Source organism: Caloenas nicobarica, chromosome 5 (genome assembly GCF_036013445.1).
Source record: "Caloenas nicobarica isolate bCalNic1 chromosome 5, bCalNic1.hap1, whole genome shotgun sequence".
NCBI classification, from domain to species: Eukaryota; Metazoa; Chordata; class Aves; order Columbiformes; family Columbidae; genus Caloenas; species Caloenas nicobarica.
In genome coordinates, this window is record NC_088249.1 from 26,166,009 (window position 1) to 26,189,520 (window position 23,512).

The 23,512-nt window shown below is 38.9% G+C and overlaps 1 protein-coding gene across 1 annotated transcript in view; it reads left to right on the plus strand.

The window, feature by feature from the left end:
• Positions 1–23,512, plus strand: part of SLC25A21 (solute carrier family 25 member 21) — a 258,937-nt gene that overhangs the window by 209,769 nt on the left and 25,656 nt on the right. The window contains exon 4 of the mRNA XM_065635730.1: positions 22,786–22,852. Within this exon, the coding sequence (XP_065491802.1) occupies positions 22,786–22,852 (67 nt within the window). The remainder of the gene's footprint in view (positions 1–22,785; positions 22,853–23,512) is intronic.

A 23,512-nucleotide genomic window follows, 5' to 3' on the forward strand; every position in this document is an offset into this window, starting at 1 on the left:
AAAAAAAATCTCTTGCACTCTTGCAGATGTGAAAGAGGGCAAATGAACCTTTCTGGTTAAGAGAGGTAACCAATTCCTCCTACCATTTCCCCTGCAAAATAACAGGTGTATATCTTCTTGACTATAAGAGAAGTAGGTGTCCGTTTCTGAGGGGTAACTGTAAACAATGAATCACAAATGGAGGAAAATGCTCCCCACTAGGCCACTTAGGCAGCAACAAGAGTTGGGATATTAAAGCTTCTGTAGTTGAAGTCAAGTGGCTGCTCTGCAGAGTGAATCTCAATCTTGCAGTACCCCATGCTGGGAAGTTTATTCTTTGCAGAACCATCTCGGTTCATGAAACCTAGTTCTTCTCTGCTTATGTGAAATAGCTGTCAGTTAGCTTGAGTCTGGGCAGTTTCATCAGCCTGTTTCTCACTCAGTAATAGCAGCGCATCATGTGCCTGGGGTTACGCCACCTTCAACAGTTACAGCATCTTGAACTAGACATTCAGCCCTCACTTCTCTCTCTAACGTCACCAACCTTCCATGGGAGGTTGGTTACTATAAAATCTCAAGTGTGTAACTAAGCATGTCTACCCAAAGCTGTACAGAGCAGGTGTTGTGATCAGAAAGCGTGCAGGATGTCTTGCCATAGACCTTGTGCTATGAGAGGCTACAGCGTATTAAGATATACTCTCCTGTTAGAAGTTCCAGCTTTGGACTCAGATTCCCTGTAACTGAATAATGAAGCATGTGAAGTCTGTAGCACAGCACAGTGTATCAAGTCTGTAAGTGCTGACATTTGGGGTGCCAAATGGGGTGCCCCAGAGTAGCAAGAGTTGAGAGAGGGGAGCCCCGGGAAACGACATTGTGGGACTGCAGAAACTGGCAGTGGGGACCGCAGCATTATGGGGAGCATTTACAGCCCCTGAAGAGGAATTTCTGGGTTTGCTGGGAAAGAAAACATGCTGTAAAAGCAGATCTGTGGTGCAGGGAGAGCAATGACTGCAGAAGACCAGTGTCTCTTGCCAAGTTTTTATAGATGTTGCTAAGGCAGAGCAGCAGCATCTCTACTTATTTTGCACATTTACACAGCCTGGCATGGTTTTAGAATGATACTTATGGGGCTTTAGTTCTCCCATTAGCATCTCTTTGGGCCACGCTGGCTCTTGTGCAGCACAACAGGCATGTTCCACTGCTGCACAACTTGACCTGATTTCATCAGGACTGCATCTGTTGCTACACCTTTGCTGAGATACATAATCCGTGTCTGTAAAACTAATAACCTAATGATTTATTATTCTGAAACAGAAAAACAGACAGTACCTCAGACTTCACTGAAGTCAGGCTTAGAGGCATCTGTTTTGGAGTCTTGTAGGCCCCAAGTAGTAGACTAAGATAAAAGAAAGTTGTTCTACTTAATTTCTGTTTCCTGTTTTTTTCATATTTGACCTGACTTCTGGAGAACAATTAAATTTAAAACAGACATTTGTGATGGATCTGATCTAGTTGTAACTACTTTTTGGAACAGTTTGGTCTTTCTTTTGCTCTAACTTGCTTATATTTATACTTGTGTTTAATTATTGGAGAAACGACTTCAGACATGCCTGATAAGAGCATGGTCATCAATGTCTTGAGCACTCACAGGAAAAGCATTTAATTAATGGGGGAAAAAAGAGTATAAGAAACATTGAACATTTCTTTAATTGATTATTTATGCATTTTTCACTGGAAGCTAACCACAAACTTTTTTCAAAATTATTTTGTTCTGAGTTTTATTTATTTAGCTGTAGGACTTCCTTAGGCATCTAGATTTTGAGCCAGATATTTAACATAGACCATGTATTGCCAGAGGTGACTGTATCAGTTACTGAGGGATAACCGAAATTTTAAGTGAAGACTACCAAAAAAGTAAGAGAGACACAGAGAATGCGTGCTTGTGGCAGCGAGCAAGCTCATTGCTGATTCCTGTGGAAATGAGAGTTGTAAAGAAAAGATAAATCCTCAGAGTTGATAACAAATAAGAGCTGAGTTTTCACCAGCTTCCTGGCTCATAGTAGAAGTATTTTATTTAGAAGCCAATCCAATATTTCTAAAAATTTCATTCCATTACTAACTACACTATACTACTGGTTTTTTCATATTTTAATACGTATCTTTCTTTTAAAAATGCAGCTAATATTGTTCTTCATGATCTTGTATGGTAATGTCATGACATTCCCACAGTGACATTCCTTCAACTGGAGGAATGTATATTTTACTGTAAAGAGATCAACTGTTATTGCTTATGTAATTATGAACTGCACATTCTTCTGATTAGTCACTCTTAAAACAGAGTGCTCTCAACAGCCTCCAAAAGCATATCCAATAGATATAGCTTCTCACTTACAACTCAAACATTCTTTCTGAAATCCCAGAAAAGAAAGATTCCTTTAAATATTCATAGTAGTCTAGGAGTAAAACACTGTAAATCTCACAGACTTCAACAATCGGAATTGAAAGAGTCCTGAGGTCACACCTGAAACAGAGTTTTGGGGAGTAACAAATTGCATTACTAAATGAGTCACTAGGCCAGCTGTGTTTATATATGTTGTGCAATTAAAACTTGGTGATCTTTCTCCTGATAACAATGAGGTACTCTGAATTCACGAGTCACATGGAGAAAAATCCATTGTTTGGCCATTATCCAAAAATGACAATAACAAGTACATGAGCAAGTGGTGATTTGTCCTGCTCAGTCTCTGGAAGCCTTTCTTTTTTCTTTTTCTTTTTCTTTCTTTTTTTTTTGAGTTCTGTTATTTACAAAGTAATAGAAATATTGGGCAATAATCAAGCGTAGAGAGCTGACGATATTAATATAGCATTGACGGACTGGAAACCAGATGGTCTGTCAGATAATGAAGTATTATCTGGCAAGAGATTGTTCCTGAAAGCCAACATCCTCACCTATTTAGCACTCTGGAATGTCGACATATCAGTTACCACATTCATGAGGTGGTATGCGTTGTACTTTAGAAACCATCCCTAGAATAGGCTTCTTAATTCGAAATTACTGCCTGATGAGAGGGTAAAAGTGCCATTATTATAGCACAGCTGGATGAGTATAAGATACAGCAAGATGTGAACCATACCTCAAAAATCAAGTTAAAGAGGAAAGCATAATAGGCTACATCCTGATTTCTGTCTAACCAAATCCATAGTTTCATGGAAGGTTTAAACCAGCAGTGCCACCAGCAGAAGCAATGGTGTGTCCAGAATTGTTGTGTTCCTGCTTTTGTGCCACACTCTCCCGTGCGCCAGGACATGCGTTTCTGCACCTGGCCAGGACTCATGGATGTTGGAAAACCAATCAGGTTAATATTAACATGTCCACTAAAAAAGCAATGTGGTGATAATCCAGAAGGGTTCCTCCTGGCTGGCTCAACACGTAGGCACACGGACCTTTTGCCAGCAGAAAGGAAGGGATATTGTGGAGCCAGGGCAGAATGGCTGAGAAAGGAAGATGAGGGAGAAGGGATTATTTGCTTTTTGACAGCAGCATTAGTTTATGCCGAACGTGGGTGAAAGCAGAATTCAAGAATAGCCAGAGCTATTGGAAGCAAATATGGTAAATCCTAGTTGCTGCAGCTGCCACCTGGGAAGATAGAGCAGAGAAGGCAAGAGGTAAGGGCAGCTGGAAGGCTGGTGGGGGCAATGTCCAGGGTTTGGAGATACTCCCTGGACACCAAAATGTCTCACTGTGCCTGTGATTATAGCCTAAAGTGGAATGAAAAATTAAGAAAAAAAAAACCAAACCCCACATTATGTAGTTGGAGTGGCTTATTAAAAAGATGACAGAGAATGGATAAAGCTATTATGAGTAAGACTGTAGTTTGCCACTTTAGCTTTAATTCAACAGGCCATTTTCACTGCCTTTGTGATTACTCCACTGAAAACTAGCTGACCACATGACATTAGCTCTTTAACTCCAGTCGATTCTATACTGTTAATATTTTCATAAAGCATTTTCTGTAATCATGACTAGGAAGTCCTTTGCTCACGTGAAGGAGGAAAAATGGTACATGTGACTATTGGATGGAAAGAAAACAGTTGTGATACAATTTGTCAAGATATGTAATATATACTCTGAAGATGTGTGATAACTGCTGTTTAAGAATAGAAATGTTTTGCGATCATTGTTGGCATTGTTAATTTACAACACCTAGAAAATAACATAAATTGGATAGAAAAGCTTCCCTTTCACACTTTTGGTGCTGTAACATTCAATACTAATTTTTTTTTTTTTTTTTTTTTTTTTTTTAATTTTAAAGTCCGTCCCACTCAGCAAAACAGTATACAGAATGGAGCTTCAAATGGGCTAAAGTGGATTTGTGATGTCACCAGGCCCAGTTATCTTGGCAGGGTGAATTTTTTGTCTGCCAGACAGATGATAGAATTCAGAATTTCTCTGATGTGAAACTGATACTCTCACACGCTTTAAATATGTATGCTGAAATATTATCAGTTAAAGTCTTTCTTTCTCAAGCTTGGTTTGGGAATGCTTCAAAGCCATCATAATCTCTAGAATCAAATTTATAATTCAGCCCAGCCTTTAATATTTTTGAATCAAGTAGGGTACAATAATTAAGAGTGGGAAGAGTTTCAGTTAAATAAAAACAAAGAAGCCACATACAGAAAGTAGACATTAAAATAAACATTTTAAAATAGCATTATGTTTTCTTCCTGGTGAACATCTAATGAAGTTGGTAAATGCTTCAGTTAACACAAAAAAATGGTGGGGTAGTAAATGAGAACATATTATTGTTTTAGAATTCAACCCAATTTCATGGTCACTGTGCAAGTAAAGGCCTTTTTATTTGGCCAAATACAAAGTAATTCCAGGGGGAATAAAAATTCAGATTATACTTACTATATAAACAATGCAGAGGACATTGTCGTGGGAAGCAGTAACACCAAAATAATTAGTTGTTAAAGACAATTGCATCAACATGAGCTTATAGGACTATACCACAGCAAAAAGGATCATGCAATCCTAAAGTGTCCAAAGAGTAGTACCATGTGGAACTTAGGAATAGTAAGGAAGGACAGAATTTTGCCTCTGTATATAACTTTGGTAACACAACTGATAAAATACTGAATTAAGTCAACACTTCAGAGAAAAAATAGAAATATTGAAGAAATTTGAGAATGCCACAGAACTATCTTGGGAGGAAAATAAGCCCTGTGTCATAAAATTCAAGGGGTTAGGTTTTTCTGGTTGTGAAAGAGAACACTGAATAGTGACGTGATTGCTATGTATAGATATATTTTTCACCCAGTGTAAAGGTTTTCTGGCACCTGTGTGTTCAAGGGTTTTCAGCCTTGCTCACCACAACCAGTACCTGGATTTTGATGTTAAGCAAATGCAGCCTTCAAACACAGCTTTCTCTGAATTTAGAAAAACACTGAAGCAGTCATTTGGAGGGCTTTTGCTGAAGTGCCATTACATAAGACTTTCCAAATATTATTTAATGTAGTTTCTAGATGAAAGCTTGTATCAGTAAAGTGATGTATCCTAACAGGTCCCTTCTGACTTTGCAGTCTAGTCTCATAACTCATCCCCTGTCTTGTATTAAGCTTTGAGAACAGGAAATCTTGCACTGCCCTGAACCTATCGTAACACTTGAAAGTTTGCATTATAGTAATGACCATACTTACATCATGCTTCAGAGATTCAGCAAGTCACTGTCAGGGATCAAGAAGGATTATTTTTTCTTAATGCGCAATTGACTAAATGCATGATAGAGAGAAGGTTTTTTCCTTCCTTTTAAGCAAGATCGGATACAGATGAAGATGTGATAGCATGGATTAGTCCTTCAAGGTAAAAAGGAAATCCATTGAGGGGAGGAATGGTTTATTTTTGAAGGCTCAGAGTCTTACCTATTTACAGTTTGGGAGTAAGGAAACAATTTTTGCCTCAAACGGGTAGGGAATATCACAAATTTCCTGTTCCACATACATTTCTTTCTTTTGGAAGATTTCAATTGCAGAAAGATTTTCACTGTTCTCAGAACTTCCTTTTTTGAATTTCTTTCTCCGCTCTTCAGTGATCTGGAGTGCTATGCAGTTTTGCTGATAATTATATGAGCACAAATGATTGTGGAAGACTGTGGTATGAAGATGGTATGAGCATCTGGGGAAAGCTTTGTTAGGAAGGTGTAGGCATTTCTTAAATCAGGTACATCACTCAAGAATGCTTGCCCTGTAACAAGCAGTTACTAAATGCAGCTATTTGTGCACTTACTAAATGTTTTTTAAATCTCTCTGACATAGTTGCTATCATGGATCCTCTCTCCTGTGGTAGGCATCCTTATGCTCTCCCCTCCAAGCTGAACTATCCGTATAGACAGGTTGCCCAGTTCTCCACCCCTTTTGATTATTATGATCCTCTTGGCATACTGCATTTTCTTCTGTAAAATTACTTACGAATCCTCTTCTGAATCTGAAAAAACTCTATAGGTTAACTCACTGTAACCCCAGCATAAGCCTCCTTCAGTATCTTTAATTCTTAAGAATTTAGTATTTAATTCAGAGTAGAATTTAGGTGGAGATACAGCTGAAGTTTTACTCTGCCCAATGATTCACTTTGCCAGTCCAAGCACATACAATAAGAACTGCTCAGTGACTCAGCAAATAACAGAACAAATTTAGTTTACTCCTCTGGTGGCTCAGTCAGTGATGTGTTACAGTACTGAAAAGAAACCTGGTGCTAGGATTTTTTTTTTGTTTTGTTTTGGGGTTTTTTTTGGTTTTTTGTTTTGTTTTGCAAAGCAAAGTTTTGGATCAAGTTCAGGCAATTGTAATACATTGATATAGTCCTAACCAGTCGGCACAAATACTTCAGGATCTGGGGAATAAGAGACTGTTTATTCCAGGCCATTCATTCTCACAAGCCTTTATTTGTGAAAAGTTATAGTTTAATGCTATCATTTGAAAACAAATAACTGAAAATTACATTATATTATAATGGCATTAAAATAATTTTAACACAGATGTTAATAACACACAAATGGCAGATGTGGTGCTCCACTTCTTTAACCTTTATTTTTGCCATAGAAGATAAGAATTAGTGATTACAGCCGCTTAGTCCTTTGTTGTGAGACTCTGTTGCTAAATGTCTTTCTTATTCTCTTTGACTCTTGTAGCCTAGGCTTTGTTTGCAGTTCTCAAACTTTTCAGTGACAGTAGGCCAGTTTCATGTGGCATCAGTCCACCCACTTCCAGAAAAATGTTTCCAAATGCTATGTGTACTTCTAAAAACATGAAGGCTGAGGCACCAGTGTTTCCTTTAATAACTGATGAAAATAAAATGCTAGCAATTAGAATCTGTGTGGTTTTACTCGATTTGGGCATATCCCACAGAAGGTTAAAAAAAATATATATATATATTACCAAAAGATCATCTATTAGAGTGGGTAATTTCCTGGACACTGAAATGCAAAAGATCCAAGAACACTCTGCAGCTCCTCTGAATTCTGTATGTGTGGAACTATGCACAGCTACAGATGTTTCCACTGCCGCAGAATTCACAAAAAACTGCCAGGGAATTTGGCCCAGATGTGCTATAGAATTACAGTGACCCTGGTAATAGTGAAACTTTAAGCAGCAAACACCAGATGTCCAGTAAAATGGTTAAAACTGAGATCCAAAGCATTTTTTTTACCACATCATCACAAACAAGTATGGAGTGAATAAGCTGAAAATCTCAAGTAATACTTCATTATTCATCATCTCTAAGCTGATTCTATGTGCTTGACTTGCTGTGATGTAGTGCCTTTTGAGTATAATGTCTCATAGGAAGGCTGCATTCCCAGAGGCTTAAATAAGCTTGAAAAATGAATTAATTAGACGGGTATATACATTAAACTTAATACAAGGTTGTGTTTTTCTCCTTACCTCCTTTCTCTGCTCATTTTGCTTGAAAAGTGATTCTGGCTGTGTGTGTGCGCTGTGCTGCTGCCGTGTGATGGCTTGCCCACAGACGGGATAAATGAACTGCTGTCAGTGCCAGCTAATGTAGTTCTGCTTTAGCTCAAATGGTAGCAGACTCGAGCTGCCGTACCAGGGCTCCGTGCACTGCTACATTCTGCATCTGTACGCATAGCAGATGTACTTTTCCTACAAAGTACAGGTATTCATTACATTATGAGGCATTGCTTTATACTTTGTGGTTTCCGAGAGGTCTGTGTGTAGGGCAGACCCCAGAGACGATGGAAAGCATTACATTTTTCTTTCCACTCTATATTGATTATTTATGATTTTTTTCTATCCTCAAGTGTAAGTTTTGTACATTCATGATCAGAATGTACATTTAGCCATTTTTTAAGTTTCTCTAAACAACAACAAAAAATCATTCCTGTTATAAATCCTGAATCAAAATGTACAATTTTATTCATGGAAGCCCAGTTGTGTTTCTTAGCAGTATAGATCTGTATAGGGCAATAGACATATATCGGTATTCATAATTAAGATTCACTGGCTTTGCTTAAAGTTTTTGCTTAAAGTTTGAATGTAGCTGTAGTCTGTTCTGGTTTGTCTCTGAATAACTAATGGTACCAAGCTTTTTTACTTGGAACTGGGATTATAGGCTTCATAGAAAAAAACTGAAGAAAAAACAGGAAGAACAAACCAGAGGTACAAAAAGCTGCAGGAGTCTTGAATGCTTAGAGAAAAAACTAAGGAACATGTAATCTTTGAAAGAAAAGGGGTAGTTATGTTCTTGAAACTCTCTTAAAATTTCTTTGCAAAAAATGTGGTAGGAACTCTACTAAAATAAAGAGGGCTACTTTGACTTCAGTAGGAGTTTAATCAGTGAAGAGTCCATAGGTCTGTTACTGTTACTCACTTTTACACAGGAAAGTGTAAAAATTTGTTTACTAAAAAGTATGTTCTTCCCTGGAAGAAAAACTCATCATAAACCAACCAGCACATCATGGCAGAAAGAAAGTTAAGTTAAACTACTGTTTTCAGAAATACTACTGCTCAACAATTTATGATTTCTCTCATTTTTTACTTATGCAGCTGTTTAGATAATTTTCAGCTGCCCTCAGGTGATAGCCTTGTGTGAATTTTTGTAACCCAAAAGCAGAACAGAAAGCTTTTGACAACACTGCTGAGTTTCTTTTTTTGTTGTTTGTTTTTTTAACTGCATTTCCAGTTTTACATAGTTTCAGTACAAAATCATAAATTGTGTGGTTCTTTCTTGAACTGCAGACACATTTTGCTAAAAGCTCACTCACACCTGTGGGCTTTTCAGCCTTTTTAAGTTACAGCAAAACACAACTCGTAGAAGAACCTACTGTGTTGCGTATCGATGCTGATAGCGTTGGATGCCTTTTCTTGGAGCCTTGCCTTGGGATGCCCAGTGCTCTAAACGACTTTACCACTTGTTCCTTCAAAACCAGCTACAGTTCCAGTAGAAACCATTGCACTTGGAGCTCTCTGCTCACCCTTGCCTTGCAAATCTGCTTGTAGCACAGACTTCCTTGTCTTCAACAGCACTTTGCCAGGCACAGGTTTGCAATGAAACTGCAGTTCTGACTGCTTGTTACTCCAGTTAAAACAATGTAAATGTGTTCTTATGTCCTTGCTGGCTGTACTGTCCGTAGAGAAGGTGGCTCTAAATCAACTCTGCAACATACTAGGTAATCATGTAGTCATGCCTAGTGAAATGTTGTTTATATTGACTTTGTAATGCTCTCTGATGATGGTGAACAAGGAAGTAGTGTGGCTGCAAATTGCAGTTACACTTACAGAGTGTGAGATCATGGCAAATCATACTGCTGCAGAGGTGCAATGACAATCTCCAGCTAATCTGGCTGGAGTGCTCAGAGCTGGTTACTGAGCAAGCTTCATGGCATGTTTGTGAGCTATACAAGAAAAATGATTTCTCTTTTGCAAATTCAGAGAAAATTTGAGATCTAGGTGAAAAATAAGTTTGACCCAAATTTGCTTTCTTTTTGATGTATTGATGGTTATAAAGATATTATTTTAAGTCATATAAGGCAGAAAGGTTTAATGCAAAAAAATTCTATCTGCTGTAAAATAGTTTGTGTTGCATTTACTTGAATTTTCACTTGAAACACTGTGTTCATTTGTAAAGTAAAATACTCTGTATGCTTTTTAAAGTAACTTGGGAGAGAGGGTTCATTTCTTTTGTTTATTCAATGCTGAAGTGGCAAAATTTCTTTTCTGCAGAAGAATTCAAGATGAGAAAGGTGCTGGATCAGAAGAGTATATTGAGAAAAAGAAAACATTTCAAAAGAGATGTTCAAGTTAAACCTGCTGAGGCAGGTTTGCAGCTCAAAGAGCACATTGCAAGTTTTTTTAAAAAAATAAATAATCCAGTAGAAACTGCCATATCACTGAGACACAGACTCCATTACTTTAAAAAAAAAAATCTGTCAGGTTTCTTTATAAATGCCTATGCAGATGAGAAGACCACTGGCAGGTGGGGGATGGCTACATAAAACAAGAGTAGATCACTGAATAATAAGTAGCAATAATAATAATTAAGGCAACTACTATGTGATTCTTCCCTTCACACATTTGTCTTGCCTGTTGATCTGGTCTCGAAAGGTATTTACATGTCTCTGTATCACAATCTTGTAGCAGGTTTTTCATCAGTAACTGTACTGAATTATATCAGTGGTGTAAAGCCTTGCAAAATCTTTTTCTAATCGTTTAACAGTCAGCTTTGGTTGTAATCCTTCGGTACATCTTTGGTAAGGTTTCTTCATTTTCAGTCATTTAAACCTACCTTGCTTGTTTTTTTCGCCTTCGAGAAACTCAGAGTGAAGGTTAGTCACCCCTCTAGACAAAGCAATGACATGACATCATAGTGCTTTAACTTATAAATTGTGTGAGAAGAATGAGGGGAAAGTTGTCATACTGCGGGAGTTTCATAGTATTGAAGGTGGAATCAGTTTGTAACCATTGCTGCATATTGCCTGAAAAGGGAGCTTTTATGTGTAAAATGTATTGTGATTTCAAAAAAAAAAATTTAAAAAAAAAAGGATTTTGTATTAACTGTCAACTCTATTTGTTCTTAGGCTGGAATAACACTGAGGAAAATGTGTTAATCCATATGGTATTTTTAGGGTGTTTGTGTGTGGTGCATGAAGAATAGGACGTACTCTTTTGGGCATCACTCCAGCATCCATGACAGTCAGCCTATGATGTGGATCTTCATCTGACAGAGTTTTCTTAAGCGGTAAAACCTGGGCTGGGATGAGCTGGCTGGAACAAAGGGCTGGAGTTTGGTTTCACACCCGTGCCCTTGCTGCGTCACACTGGCACTGTGTGATGCCACTCCAGAGGGGGAGGAAAGGATCTGCGACACTGTGTCCCTGCACCTAGGGACAGTAGCTGCTACTGTAAGAAGCTTCTGCTTTCTTGAGGAAGTGTTTCCTCGCTCTCAAGTGGATAAAACTCTGTACAATAACTTTTTTGGTGAAAAATTCTGTTAATGATTTCCCTTATAACGATTAGCACTTTCTGAGTGAACAGAGATTGAGGACAGAATCCATTTTCAGTGACACACAGAGGTATTTTTTCTGTCTTTAGGCAGCTAGTTGCCATCTGTGTGAGCTTCCTCACACATCTGTATAACAATACCTTTCAGTCCCATGGTACATCTGGGTACCACAACTGTCTGCCAGATGGAAATTCAAGTGCCAGTGTGTGTATTCATGGTGCCATTCACTACCTAAGTAGTGATACGAATTCCGCACACTTTGACCTTTGTGTGTATAAAACTGTAGCTCTCTACTGGTGCAACTATCAACAGTGTTACTTTTACAAAATCATGAGTCTATGATTTCCTGCTAGAAGTTTTGTAAAGGGAGTAAGAAAAATACCCCAAAGGTCAAGATGCTAAAAGATGGAATCAAATTAATTATTATGTGCATGTTTGTATATTTTAATGACACCCTATTCTTTCTAATGCTGAAAAGTGCTGTCTTGAGTTTTTTTGAGAAACAGGAAAAAAGTGTGAGATTTTTAGTTTGTTAAAAACTGTACAGAACCACTATTGGCCTAGTTTTACTTTAAACTTCAGAAGATCAATGCATTTATGAACCCAAATCCTTGTAGACACAATTTTGCACCTGCAGTTATGGTTGCCTGCAGTTCAGTTCAGTTCAAGTATCTACATCACTGATTGCATCTGTAAATTAAAAACATCTAAGTAACCTAAATTACAAGCGCAAATAATTGCAGGTGCAAAACTCATACAAACACAAAATGATCTCTGAAAGTTGGTCTTCCAAATCTCATTGTAAGTTATTCGCTATATCATGAACTAGAGTCCTCTTGGGAGAGTCACTAATCTATATAATGACACTGAAAGCCTCTTGAATCTCATATTTAGCTAGCAGATGGGAAAGAATACACGTAGTCATGTAACTCCCCAGGGATTATGCATGTGGATATCGAAGAGTGTAACTTATTCCAATGAAGGCTAACATTAACTTGCAATCAAAAATTTCCTTCCTGAGCCACATTTTTTCTGATGAAATTAAAACAGCTTAAAGTTGTATTTTTATGAAGTCACAACTAATCTGAGTAGGACGCACTCCCAGGGCAAGCACAGAAATTTTACTAATCTCATGATTTTTCATTTAATGAACCACAGCATCAGTTTAACACAGAGAAATGCTGCCAGTCTTTTCCAGAAAACACATTTAGTTATCCTCTCCATGATTTTTTTTTTTTAGTGTCAGAAATAGATTTCCAAGCAGGTAGCTACAAAAATCTGTTTTTCCTCTGGTAACAAAATTAAAAATGAATAATTTTCTTGCATGCTTTAGCTTCTGTAGATGTAGGTGTGGATCTATTTAAAACAGTGACTACTTCCTGTCATACCAGTTACGGCAGTACTGTTAGCAAAAGGGGGGGGGGGGGGGGGGGGGAAACAAAAAAACCCAAAAAAACTTAAATTCTCTTCTAGTGTTTGAACAACTAAAACTCCTACTGAACAAATGAAGCCTTCTGCCAGTTCTGACAATCCAAAATGCAACGAAGAATTTTTCTGTTTCAGAAGCTCTAGGCAAAGCTGTTTTGGCATGTCTGTAACTTATTTCTACTGCAAACAAAGGGGCAGCTAGAGTGAAAGTCTTCGGGGGAAGAAAATGCTGTCAGTTGTAAGAAATGAGACATGTAGACCATACAGCCCAGCTAGTGGTTACATGCAGGCAATTTTGTAAGAGCATAGACCAGCTGCCAGTGATAATAATGCTGCCATTTGCACTGATTTCAACAGGAATTACATCAAACAGACCAGCTTAAGGCTTCTCAGAAGCGTGGGCAAAACTGATATCCCATTCGCTGGCCATGGGGCCCAGACTACAAGTGTTAAGAAGGAGCAGGGGGAGGTGGCAGGGAGCCCTGCCGAGTGAGCAGGACTGCTGCTGCAGCTGGGGGTCCTGCCCCACCACCCCCAGTGTCACCGTCCCCCGGGCAGCCCCATTCCCCTTCGGCAGCAGCCGTCAGCCCGGCTTCATAGGCCACTGGCGCTGGCAGGGCAAGTGGCAGACGTGTCAGCATCTCTACTTTTTTAAAAATCCAATTTAATCTAATACACATGAACCTATTACTCGAGCGGTACATGAAACAATGTACCACTTAACTAATTAATTTATAGTCATCCTGGGGGGAAAAAAAGCCAGAACAAGATGTTCTTTTTTACACACAGAGAACTGTTGAGGCTATGTTGTGCATTACAATGCAAGGCTCTAACTTCACCTTCCTGTAACTTATTTTTAGTATAGCAAAACACAGAAAGCATATGAGAAATATGTAGTATAAGAGAGGGCTAGGTCATCATTTTAACAGAGACAAATTTTAACAAGGATTCTTTTTTTTACTCTTTTTTTTTGCTGCACAAATGACACAAAAAAGGAAGGAGAAGGTTTCATCTTTCCCTCTCTTGGGAGATTTTATTTAGGTGTGTCCTGTAACTTGTATAAATTCAGAGTGCAGACTAAAAAGCCAAAAATTAGCAAGGATTTTGACCAAGAGATTGAGAAGTGATTAAAAGGCATGGAAGAAAGACTCATTTCTCAGTACGAATACCAAAGTCACATGTGTGATGGATCATAATAACTTCATAATCTGACCCACATGCAGTAAATATGGTGATGACTGTCATTTTGAATAAGTGAGGTAGATTGATGTTGATTATTAATCCATTTCTTGGCCAGTCTGATTGTTTCTGAGCCAGATCCTCCACTGTTTAGTGTTTTTCTGAAATATCTTAAGAGTGCCTTTCACTTACAGTCCCTTGCCTTTTAACCAGTCACTTTTCACACTCTGTGTTGCCTTAACTGATTTGATGGATTTCTTTCATGAGTTGGTCTGCTTCTAGTATTCTCACAGCTGGACTCTTGATCTTCTTTTAGCATATAGTGTAACATCAGTGTTACTACAGACACATGTTAACATAATTCTGTATTACATTTACTTGCTGTGAAAAAAATTCTAGTTTTCCCTAATTCTCATGTGTTTCAAATGGTGGTAATTTACATGAATGCACACTTGGTGAAAAAAGTTAAATATGCTATGAAAATAAGTACTTAGTATTTAGTACAGGTGTCTAAAATAGCAGGTATCTGTATAGTAGACACAGGATAGATAAAGAAATATATTTGCGTCATAGAAATTCAGAAGCTAACTTGACTAAGTGTGTCATTGATAGCTTCATATGAGGTTCCTGTAGGGACATGTGTTTAACATTTGCAGTAGGATAATATATATAACAACATACTTCACAAGAAGAAAAGGCTTTTGGCAAGCAACAGGATATCCAAGCCTGGTTTTCTATGATTGTGTCCAACATCTAATATATTTTTAACTTTGTTCCTGTTGCCCCTGAATGACACTCAGCTTTCCCTATAGCATACCTCTTCAACTGGGCAAAAGGTTGTAGACACTGTGATTGAGGGTGAACTACATGTGTGAACTGACTAGTGGCTTGCTGGTCTCAAAATAAATGGCTAGATTGTAAGTCACTTTTTCTCAGCAATAGGTACTAATTTATGCTTGCCTTCACTACGCACTCACTAGTTTTCCTGAAACTTCTGGGAATTTAAAATCATTTAAATCTCCAGGTAGGTCAAGATAAAGATTACTTCACACTAATAGCTATAATCAAGTAATATTGCCCTGTTTTCAATTGTTTTACTTTCTGTTAGTAATAAATTCACAACATGCTACATACCATGAAATAAAGATACCTTTTTCCTGGTATAAGTGAAACTCTAAGCAAATCGTATTACATTTAGATATACTTTCTTCCTCTTTTTGAACATCCACTCTACTACCAAGCATGCCTTCAAAATTCCTTCCCTTTGTTGAAATACAAAATTTTGTCAAATCAGAAAGTTGCACATTCATTTAATGTAACCAACATGGTCGTGAAACCCAGGTCTTTTATTTCTACTTCAGATAATGCAGAAGTAATGAAAGCATGAAAGTTTTTGTTTCAATTATAAAACAATGTGGGTAAGAGACTTGGATTTGACAGCAATAGAAGAAAGGGAATATTGTGTTCATGCCTTCAATCAGTTTTATTAGATCCTTAAAGGGAAAATTATGTGAAAGACAGAGGAAGAAAACATCAAACTAAGCAAGATCCCAATTTCAGAATAATTTGGAGAAAATAACTGATTTAGGTTGGTCATCTTGCCAGGGTGAATGACTCAAGGCTTCCAAACAAGAAATAGAAACCAGAAGGATAGTGAAAAACTGAAAGAACAAATTGAGAAGATATGATTGACTGTAATGTTTCAAAATCAACTGCTGCAAAGATGAGTTTGGGCTGTTGCCCAGAATACAATTGAATGGTGGTGTTCATTTAGACCCTTAATGTTGAAACCAAATAAGATGTAGCTGTGTTTCTGTTAGAGATTTACTTGTTCTTTCCAGTGTTTCTAGCTGGGGATATGATGTCACATCCTCTCTCTTCTGTCACACACTGCAGTGATTGCTGCTGCTGTTCCATAATTTTTCTGAATGCCAGTTTTCTGAAGGAAGGCCTGAATCCAGGTGTTAATATCTTTCAAATGTGAAATGTCATTACCATTCATTAGTTGATTTGAAAAAATATACTGTGTGTGTGCAAGTAGGCTAACACAGTGTTATTGACTGTTATTGACTGACTGAAGAGAAGTACAAGATTGCTGTGTATGTACTTTCTGACTGACAAAGCCATTCAAGCTTTTGTTACCATCATGCTAGTTTTTAAAAATTAAGTAAATAGCTCATTCTGCAAAGATTTCAAATAATTGTTGTATCTTCAATGGTCATGATTTGTACAGCATTATTTGGAAAATTTGGAGGCAGCTGCCTATCCTCCACCTCAGGCACAGAAGGTTCTAAAAGAGACTATGCTTTATGCAAAAGATTAGTCAGTTGACAATAGGCAGTGGTGAAATGGGATTGTCTTCTGCTTCCTCCTTTCGTTTAGTCCTTTCATCTCACTGGCTATGCTTACTAACCTTTTTTCTGTTTCTATTTCAAATGAAGAAGAAAAAAAACCCTAAACCACAGCTCATAATTAAATACTGAGCTAGTTTCTTACCATGTTTACTGAATTACATATAACATATATGGATATATATCCTCAAAGTTTTCATGTGTTTTTAGATTTCTAGACTTAATGCATTCCATAGGAATAGACCTTAACTCCTTCTTGTCTGTCTTTCATGGTGAAGTTTGCCTCCACAGAGGAAATGAGGAGTAAAGCAGCGAAACCCAGTTGCAGATCCCTTAAAATTTTAGGGATTTGTGGAACCATTAATATAGTTCCTGAGCTCTGCAGATTCTCCTGGTTCACAGTAGAGATTGCCCCAGCAGAAAAGCTTCAGTGTTGACCTTACAGCTGCAATAAGCACATCAGCTTGATGTGTCATGTACATTGATATCTTTGCATAAGTTTCTTTGCCGCAGGGTTGCTGACCTGGTAAAAAGGGCTTTAAACCAGGAACCACAAGGATGGAGAGTTACCACAGCTCTGAGGGAGTGATGGATAGGGCTGACAAGCAAGGCACCTGAGATGGTGTGAACAACGAGGAACACAAAATGAACAAAACAGGGCTTCAGTGGCTTCACCTCAAGCATTTGCATGTAAGCAAGAAAGCCTCTCTGAAGTGCCTGCACATTAAGACACACAGTGTGAGATGTAAACACAAGGAATTACAGATCTGTGTGCAGCTGCAGGGGTAAGATCTTGTTGGATTCCCAGAGATGTGGTGGATGGCTTGCATGACTAGAATGCTGCAATGGAGGGATACAGACCCTTTAGGAAGGACAGAGCAGGAAGACACGGAGAGAGCAGCTGGAGTGCATGGAGCTCTGCCTGAGGGTGAATTATGAGTTACAGATAAGGATTAAAGAGCAGACCAATACTGGTGACTTTGTAGTGGATGTCTACTATGGCCTGCCTGACCAGGAGGAACAAGAAGCCCTCTGCAGATAGCTAGAAGCAGCCTCGCGTTTGCAGACTCTGATTCTTCATGGGGACTTCAACCACCTTCATACATCCTGGATGGACAACATAGCAGGCCATAAGCAACCCAGCAGATACTGGGGAGCATTAATGATAACTTCCTGACACAAGTGAAAGAGGAATCAGTGAGGAGAGGTGCTCTGCTGGACTTCATACTCACAAATGAGGAAGGCTTCATTGAGGATGTGAAGGTCAAAGGGAGCCTTGGTTGTTGTGACCATGACATGGTGGAGTGCAGGATCCTGAGAGGAGGGAGCAGGACAAAAAGCAAGATCGCAGCCCTGGACTTCAGGAGGACAGACTGTGACCTCTTCAGGGATCTGCTTAGAAGAGTCCCATGGCATAAGGCTCTGGAGGGAAGAGGGGTCCAGGAAAGCTGGATAGTATTTAAGAATCACCTCCACTTGAGAGAAGTCCATCCCAACATGCAGGAAGTCAGGCAAAAATGCCAAGACACTTGTGTGCTTGAGCAAGGAGCTCCTGGCAAAACTCTAACATAGAAAGAAAGTATACAGAAGGTGGAAGCAGGGACAGGTAACATGGGAGGAGCATAGAGACAGTCTGAGCATGCAGAGGCATGGTTAAGAAAGTCAAAGCCCATATGGAGGTGAATTTGGTGAGAGATGTCAAGGGCAACAAGAAGAGTTTCTTTAAGTATCTAAGTGGTGAAAGCAAGGCTAGGAAAAATGTGGAATTGCTGCTGAATGGGGCAAAGGCGCTGGTGACAGAGTACATGGAAAAGGCTGAAATACTGAATGCCTTATTCGTCTCAGTTTTTAGTGGCAAGGTCAGCCTTGAGAAATGCAAAGCTCTGGAGAGAGGGACAAGGTCTGGTATAAGGAAGACTTACCCTTGGTGGAAGCAGATCTGATTAGAGAATACTTAAGCAAACTTGACATACACAAGTGCTGAAAGAGTTAGTTGGTGTCATCGCAAGGTCACTCTCAATTATCTTTAAATGATCATGGCATCTGGGAGAGGTGCTTGGGGACTGGAGGAAAGCAAATATCACTCCTATCTTCAAAAAGGGCAAGGAGGAGGATCCAGAGAACTACAGGTGAGTGAGCCTCACCTTGATCCGTGGGAAGGTGATGAAGCAACTAAACCTGGAAATCATTTCCAGGCACATGAAGGACAAGGCAACAACTGGGAGCAGTCAGCATGGATTCACAAAGGGTAAGTCATGCTTGACCAACCTGATAGCCTTCCATGATGAAATGGCTGGCTTGGTATATGAGAGGAGAGCAGTGGACATTTCCTACCTAGACTTCAGTAAGGCCTTCAACACTGTCTCCTGTAAGATTCTCATAGACATGAGTAGGCAGTGACGTGAAGTGAAAACTGGCTGAATGGCCAAGCCCAAAGGGTGGTGATCAGTGGTATGAAGTCCAGCTGGAGGCCAATAACTAGCGGCGTACCCCAGCGTTCAAGACTGGATCCAGCTCTGTTCAACATCTTCATTAATGATCTGAATAATGGGACAGAATGTACCCTCAGCAAGTTTGCTGATGCTACAAAACTGTGAGAAGCAGCTGATATACCAGAGGCTTGTACTGCCATTCAGATGGACTTTGACACAATGGAGAAATGATCTAATGAGATCCGCATGAAGTTAAACAAGAAGTGTGAAGTCCTGCACCTGGGAGGAACAACCTCATGCACCAGTGTTATACTAGAGGCCAACCAGCTGGTGAGCAGATTTGCAGAAAAGGACCTGGGGGTCCTTGTGGACACCAAGTTGAACATGAGCCAGTAATGTGCCCTGCAACCAAAAGGGCTACTGGTATCCTGGGCTATGTTAAAAGGATTGTTGCCAGCAGGTTGAGAAGAGGGATTCTTCCCCTCTACTCAGCACTGGTGAGGCCACGTCTGGAGGGCTGGGCCCAGTTCTGGGCTCTCTGCTACAAGAGAGACATGGACGCACTGCCAAGAGTCCAGCAAAGGGCCACTAAGATGATTAAGGAACTGGAGCATCTTTCATTTGAGGAAAGGCTGAAAGAGCTGGGACTGTTATGCCTGGAGGAGAGAAGGCTCAGGGGACATCTCATCAGTGTGCAGGAATACCTAAAGAAAGGGTTCAAAAAGGATGCAGCCAGACTCTTTTCAGTGGTACTCAGTGATGGGACCGGAGGCAATGGACACAAGCTGAAACACAACGAGGTCCATCTGAAGAGCAGGAAACTTTTTTTCACTGTGACCAAACACTGGCACAGGTTTTCCAGAGAGGTTGTGGGGTCTCTCTCCCTGAAGATATTGAAAAGCTGTCTGGACATGGTCCTGGGCAACCAACACTAGGTTGTCCTACTTGAGCAGGTGTTTGGACCAGATGATCTCTAGTGGTCCCTTCCATTCCCAACCTTTCTGTGATTCAGGAGCAATATATACTTGCTTTTCATATTTTCAGTTCCCGTTTCTCTAGAATTTTCAATCAATCTGCTGCCTGGTCTGCTAATGATCTGAATCACTGGTATTTCAACACCAAGCTGTGATAGAATGGTGGATTACTCTCTAGAAATGATTAACAAAGATGACTAGGGGTCTGGAGCATCTTTCTTATGAGAGACTGAGAGAGCTGGGTCTGTTCATCCTGGAGAAGAGAAGGCTGAGAGGGGATTGTATCAGTGTTTATAAATATATCAAGGATGGATGTCGAGAGGATGGGACTAGGCTCTTTTCAGTGGTGCCCAATGATAGGATGAGGGGCAGTGGACACAGACTGGAGCACAGGAGGTTCCATCTGAATATGAGGAGAAACTACTTTGAGGCTGAGCACTGGAACAGGCTGCCCAGAGAGGTCATGGAGTCTCTTTCTCTGGAGACATTCAAAACAGGCCTGGGCACATTCCTGTGTGGTCTGCTCTAGGTGAACCTGCTTTAGCAGGTGGGTTGGACTAGATGATCTCCAGAGGTCCCTTCCAACTGAAACATTTCTGTGATTCTGTGATTCTGTGAACTGCCTCACAAGATTGCTGAGATTGCAGATCTGTTGCTCAAATTCCTGGTATAGCCTTCCACATTGTCTCTGAAAAGTTTTCCCTGAAATCCTCAGAGACCATGGGAGTGTTACAAGGCTGATATATTAAATAGCTGCATACAAGTATACAAGAAGGCAACCTGGAAAAGCAACCTACTGCTGTGTAAAGCTAGGTAATGCTGCTGTACATTTTTAGAACTGAATTGTTGCTTTACACTGCATATTTCTCTGCTTATGCACTTCCTACTAATGAGAAAATCTGGACTGAGTTTGGGTCTCACTTTTTTGCAGTCAAAGCTACACCTGTGAGTATAGCAGTGGAGCACTTTTCATTTTCCAACTCCAGTCATGCTGGAGTACTAGAAATTCCAAATGAGATGCCTATTGTAGATATGCTTACAGTGTTTTAGATTGAGCTGAAAGAAAGAAAGTGTTTATAGGGTTCTGTGTTCTTGTAGCTGATCCTACTTGGACCTCAGTTTCAGTTTGAACTCACATTAAACTGTATGAATCACATGCTTAAAGTTATTCAACATTTTAATAGTTTGTTGAATCAGCAAGAATATACTTGTGTGTATATATGTAGGTATGTATATAAATATGTATATATATGTATGAACTATTAGAGACTAAGGCTGGATCTAGTATATCTATATTTTATATCCATATCTGTGGATAGAAATAGATATATGTGTGTATGTATACATATCTATGTTTGGAAAGTGAGACTTCGGGGAAATTCAAACATCTGATGACTCAACTGAATTCCTGAACTCTCCTACCTGAAGACTTTCAGTGTTTTGTCGTGAAACCATCATTGCCTAAAATGCTCAAATTTTCCTTTTATCATGGACTGGAACTCATAACTTGCTTACTTCAGAGGATGGATGAGTGGTATTCCGACTCTGGAGAATCTTACAAAGCCTACATTATTTTATTTATATTGGAGCAGGCTAAGAGAACTCCAGAGAAGCATTAGAAGAAGGATTAACCAAATGGTATACATTTGTGGTATTTTACATTCATGTGGGGAATATTAATTGTTTTCCTTTAACATGCACAGGTTAACTGTAGGAGAATCTGTTGATGTGATGACTCTTCCACACCCTGAAAGAATATTCCAATAGGCTGTTTTAGCAAGGTGAATCACCACCTTTTAACAGCACCACCTTTCAACATTTTAAAAAGACACAAATGCTTTACTTTAAGAAGTGATTTCCTCTGTAGACAGAATCCTTACAGTCCTGAAAGAAGCATATAAACTCTGAAGATGGATAAGCAGTAAGACATACCCTTGTTGGCTGGCAAGATAGCTTTTGGATAATTGCATTAGGTGCCTCTCTGAACTCTCCATGTGCACTAACTATGTGGAGACCTACCAGACAAGAACTATGTCTCCTTTTACCTCACCTGGGGATTTTGAGAACTACTTGTCATTTAAAGCATTCCCAAGACCCAGCATTATGCATCTACATTGGCCTTGTAAGCAGAGCTTAGGCTGCCTGCAAATGTCGTGTGTGCTTGTAGCAGGCTATATATGTGTAGAGATATATATATAATTTAGATGTTTCAAAGTGAAGCATTGCAACAAGTGGATCTTTGGCTTTGGGCCAGCTCCAAAAGTCAGCAACTATTGTAAACTCTTTCAGTGTTTATGAAGCCAGGCAACAGAAGGGCAAAGACCTGAATGAGTACGGTAGCAAGATATTACCCAAATATTTTTTCCAAGGTGAAATACATACATGCTGTTATGGCTCTGTGAATAGCTAACTTGTGCTAAAACTAAGTTGACAAAAAAATAATCTATTTTGAGGCATATTTAAAACTAAACTTTAAAAGATTTCTTAACCTAGCGTCTGAAGATGAGCATGCAGAGTTTTTTATGCAACTTGCAGAAGTCACATTTTTTCCAAATCTGTGTTTTGTAACTCCAGTTTTTAATATTATAGTTTGTATGTCAAGAAAATTAAAGCAATTAAATAATACTTCTCCTTCATTGTCAAAACTTATCCTCTTCCTTTAAATACAATTTCTTGTCTACTCAGAAAAAAAAATTGAATTTTTACTTATTCATTGCTGGTTTTTAATATCATCTCACCAGCACATAATAGAATTGGTAGCACATTAGTTACTTAGCAAGTAAGCAAAGAGTGTCATTATTTGTCTGTATGCTTAGAAATGCTGAAATGTTAGTAGCTTTACTCCAAAGTGAAAACAGATTTGGCAGTGTGGCAATGATATGTTGTTTATCCATACAAAAATATTTTCTTTTTTTTTTCAATAGATTGCTTGGCTTCTACAAAGGAATATTTCCTCCCATCTTGGCTGAAACACCCAAAAGGGCGGTGAAGGTAAAAACTCTATACTTCCTCCTTTAAAAATATGAGTAGCGACAATGGCAGCTGTAAAACATTTATTTCTCCCCCACTGATTGACATTAGAATCTTAAACTTCTTTGGCACATTAATCCTCTGATTTTTACTAGGAGGAAACTTTCCTGTTGATAGCACAATAAAAACTGCTCGATTAAAAGTGTAGGATAAGGTTCTTAAATGCCAGGCTACTTTTCGCCTGTATATACAATGTTACTGAAAAAAAATTACAATTAGTTTATACAATCAAAATTAATAAAATAATTTAAGTGATACTTTAGCCTCATAATTACCTCTAGTTTAGTAATTTTGTTTGACTGAAAATGCCTAGCAACTTGCAAAACAACCAATAGCTTAATAAATTAACACAAGAAGCCAATAAAGAAGCCACTCCTAATAAATTCTTACTCAGTAACTTGAAGTAGCATATGCTGCTCAGAGTTTTCTTGTACTCCAAAGAGCACACTACTCCATATTCTTACCTTTTTACAGATTGAACATATTAATGGGTACAACTATTCATCATGCAAAGAGCATTTCACTCCAGCTCTCTTACAGTTGAAATAGATACTAGCCTGTCAAAGTGTATTTGCTGTCAAATGTTGATTTGATTTTCTTTTATTATCCTTTATGTTGATT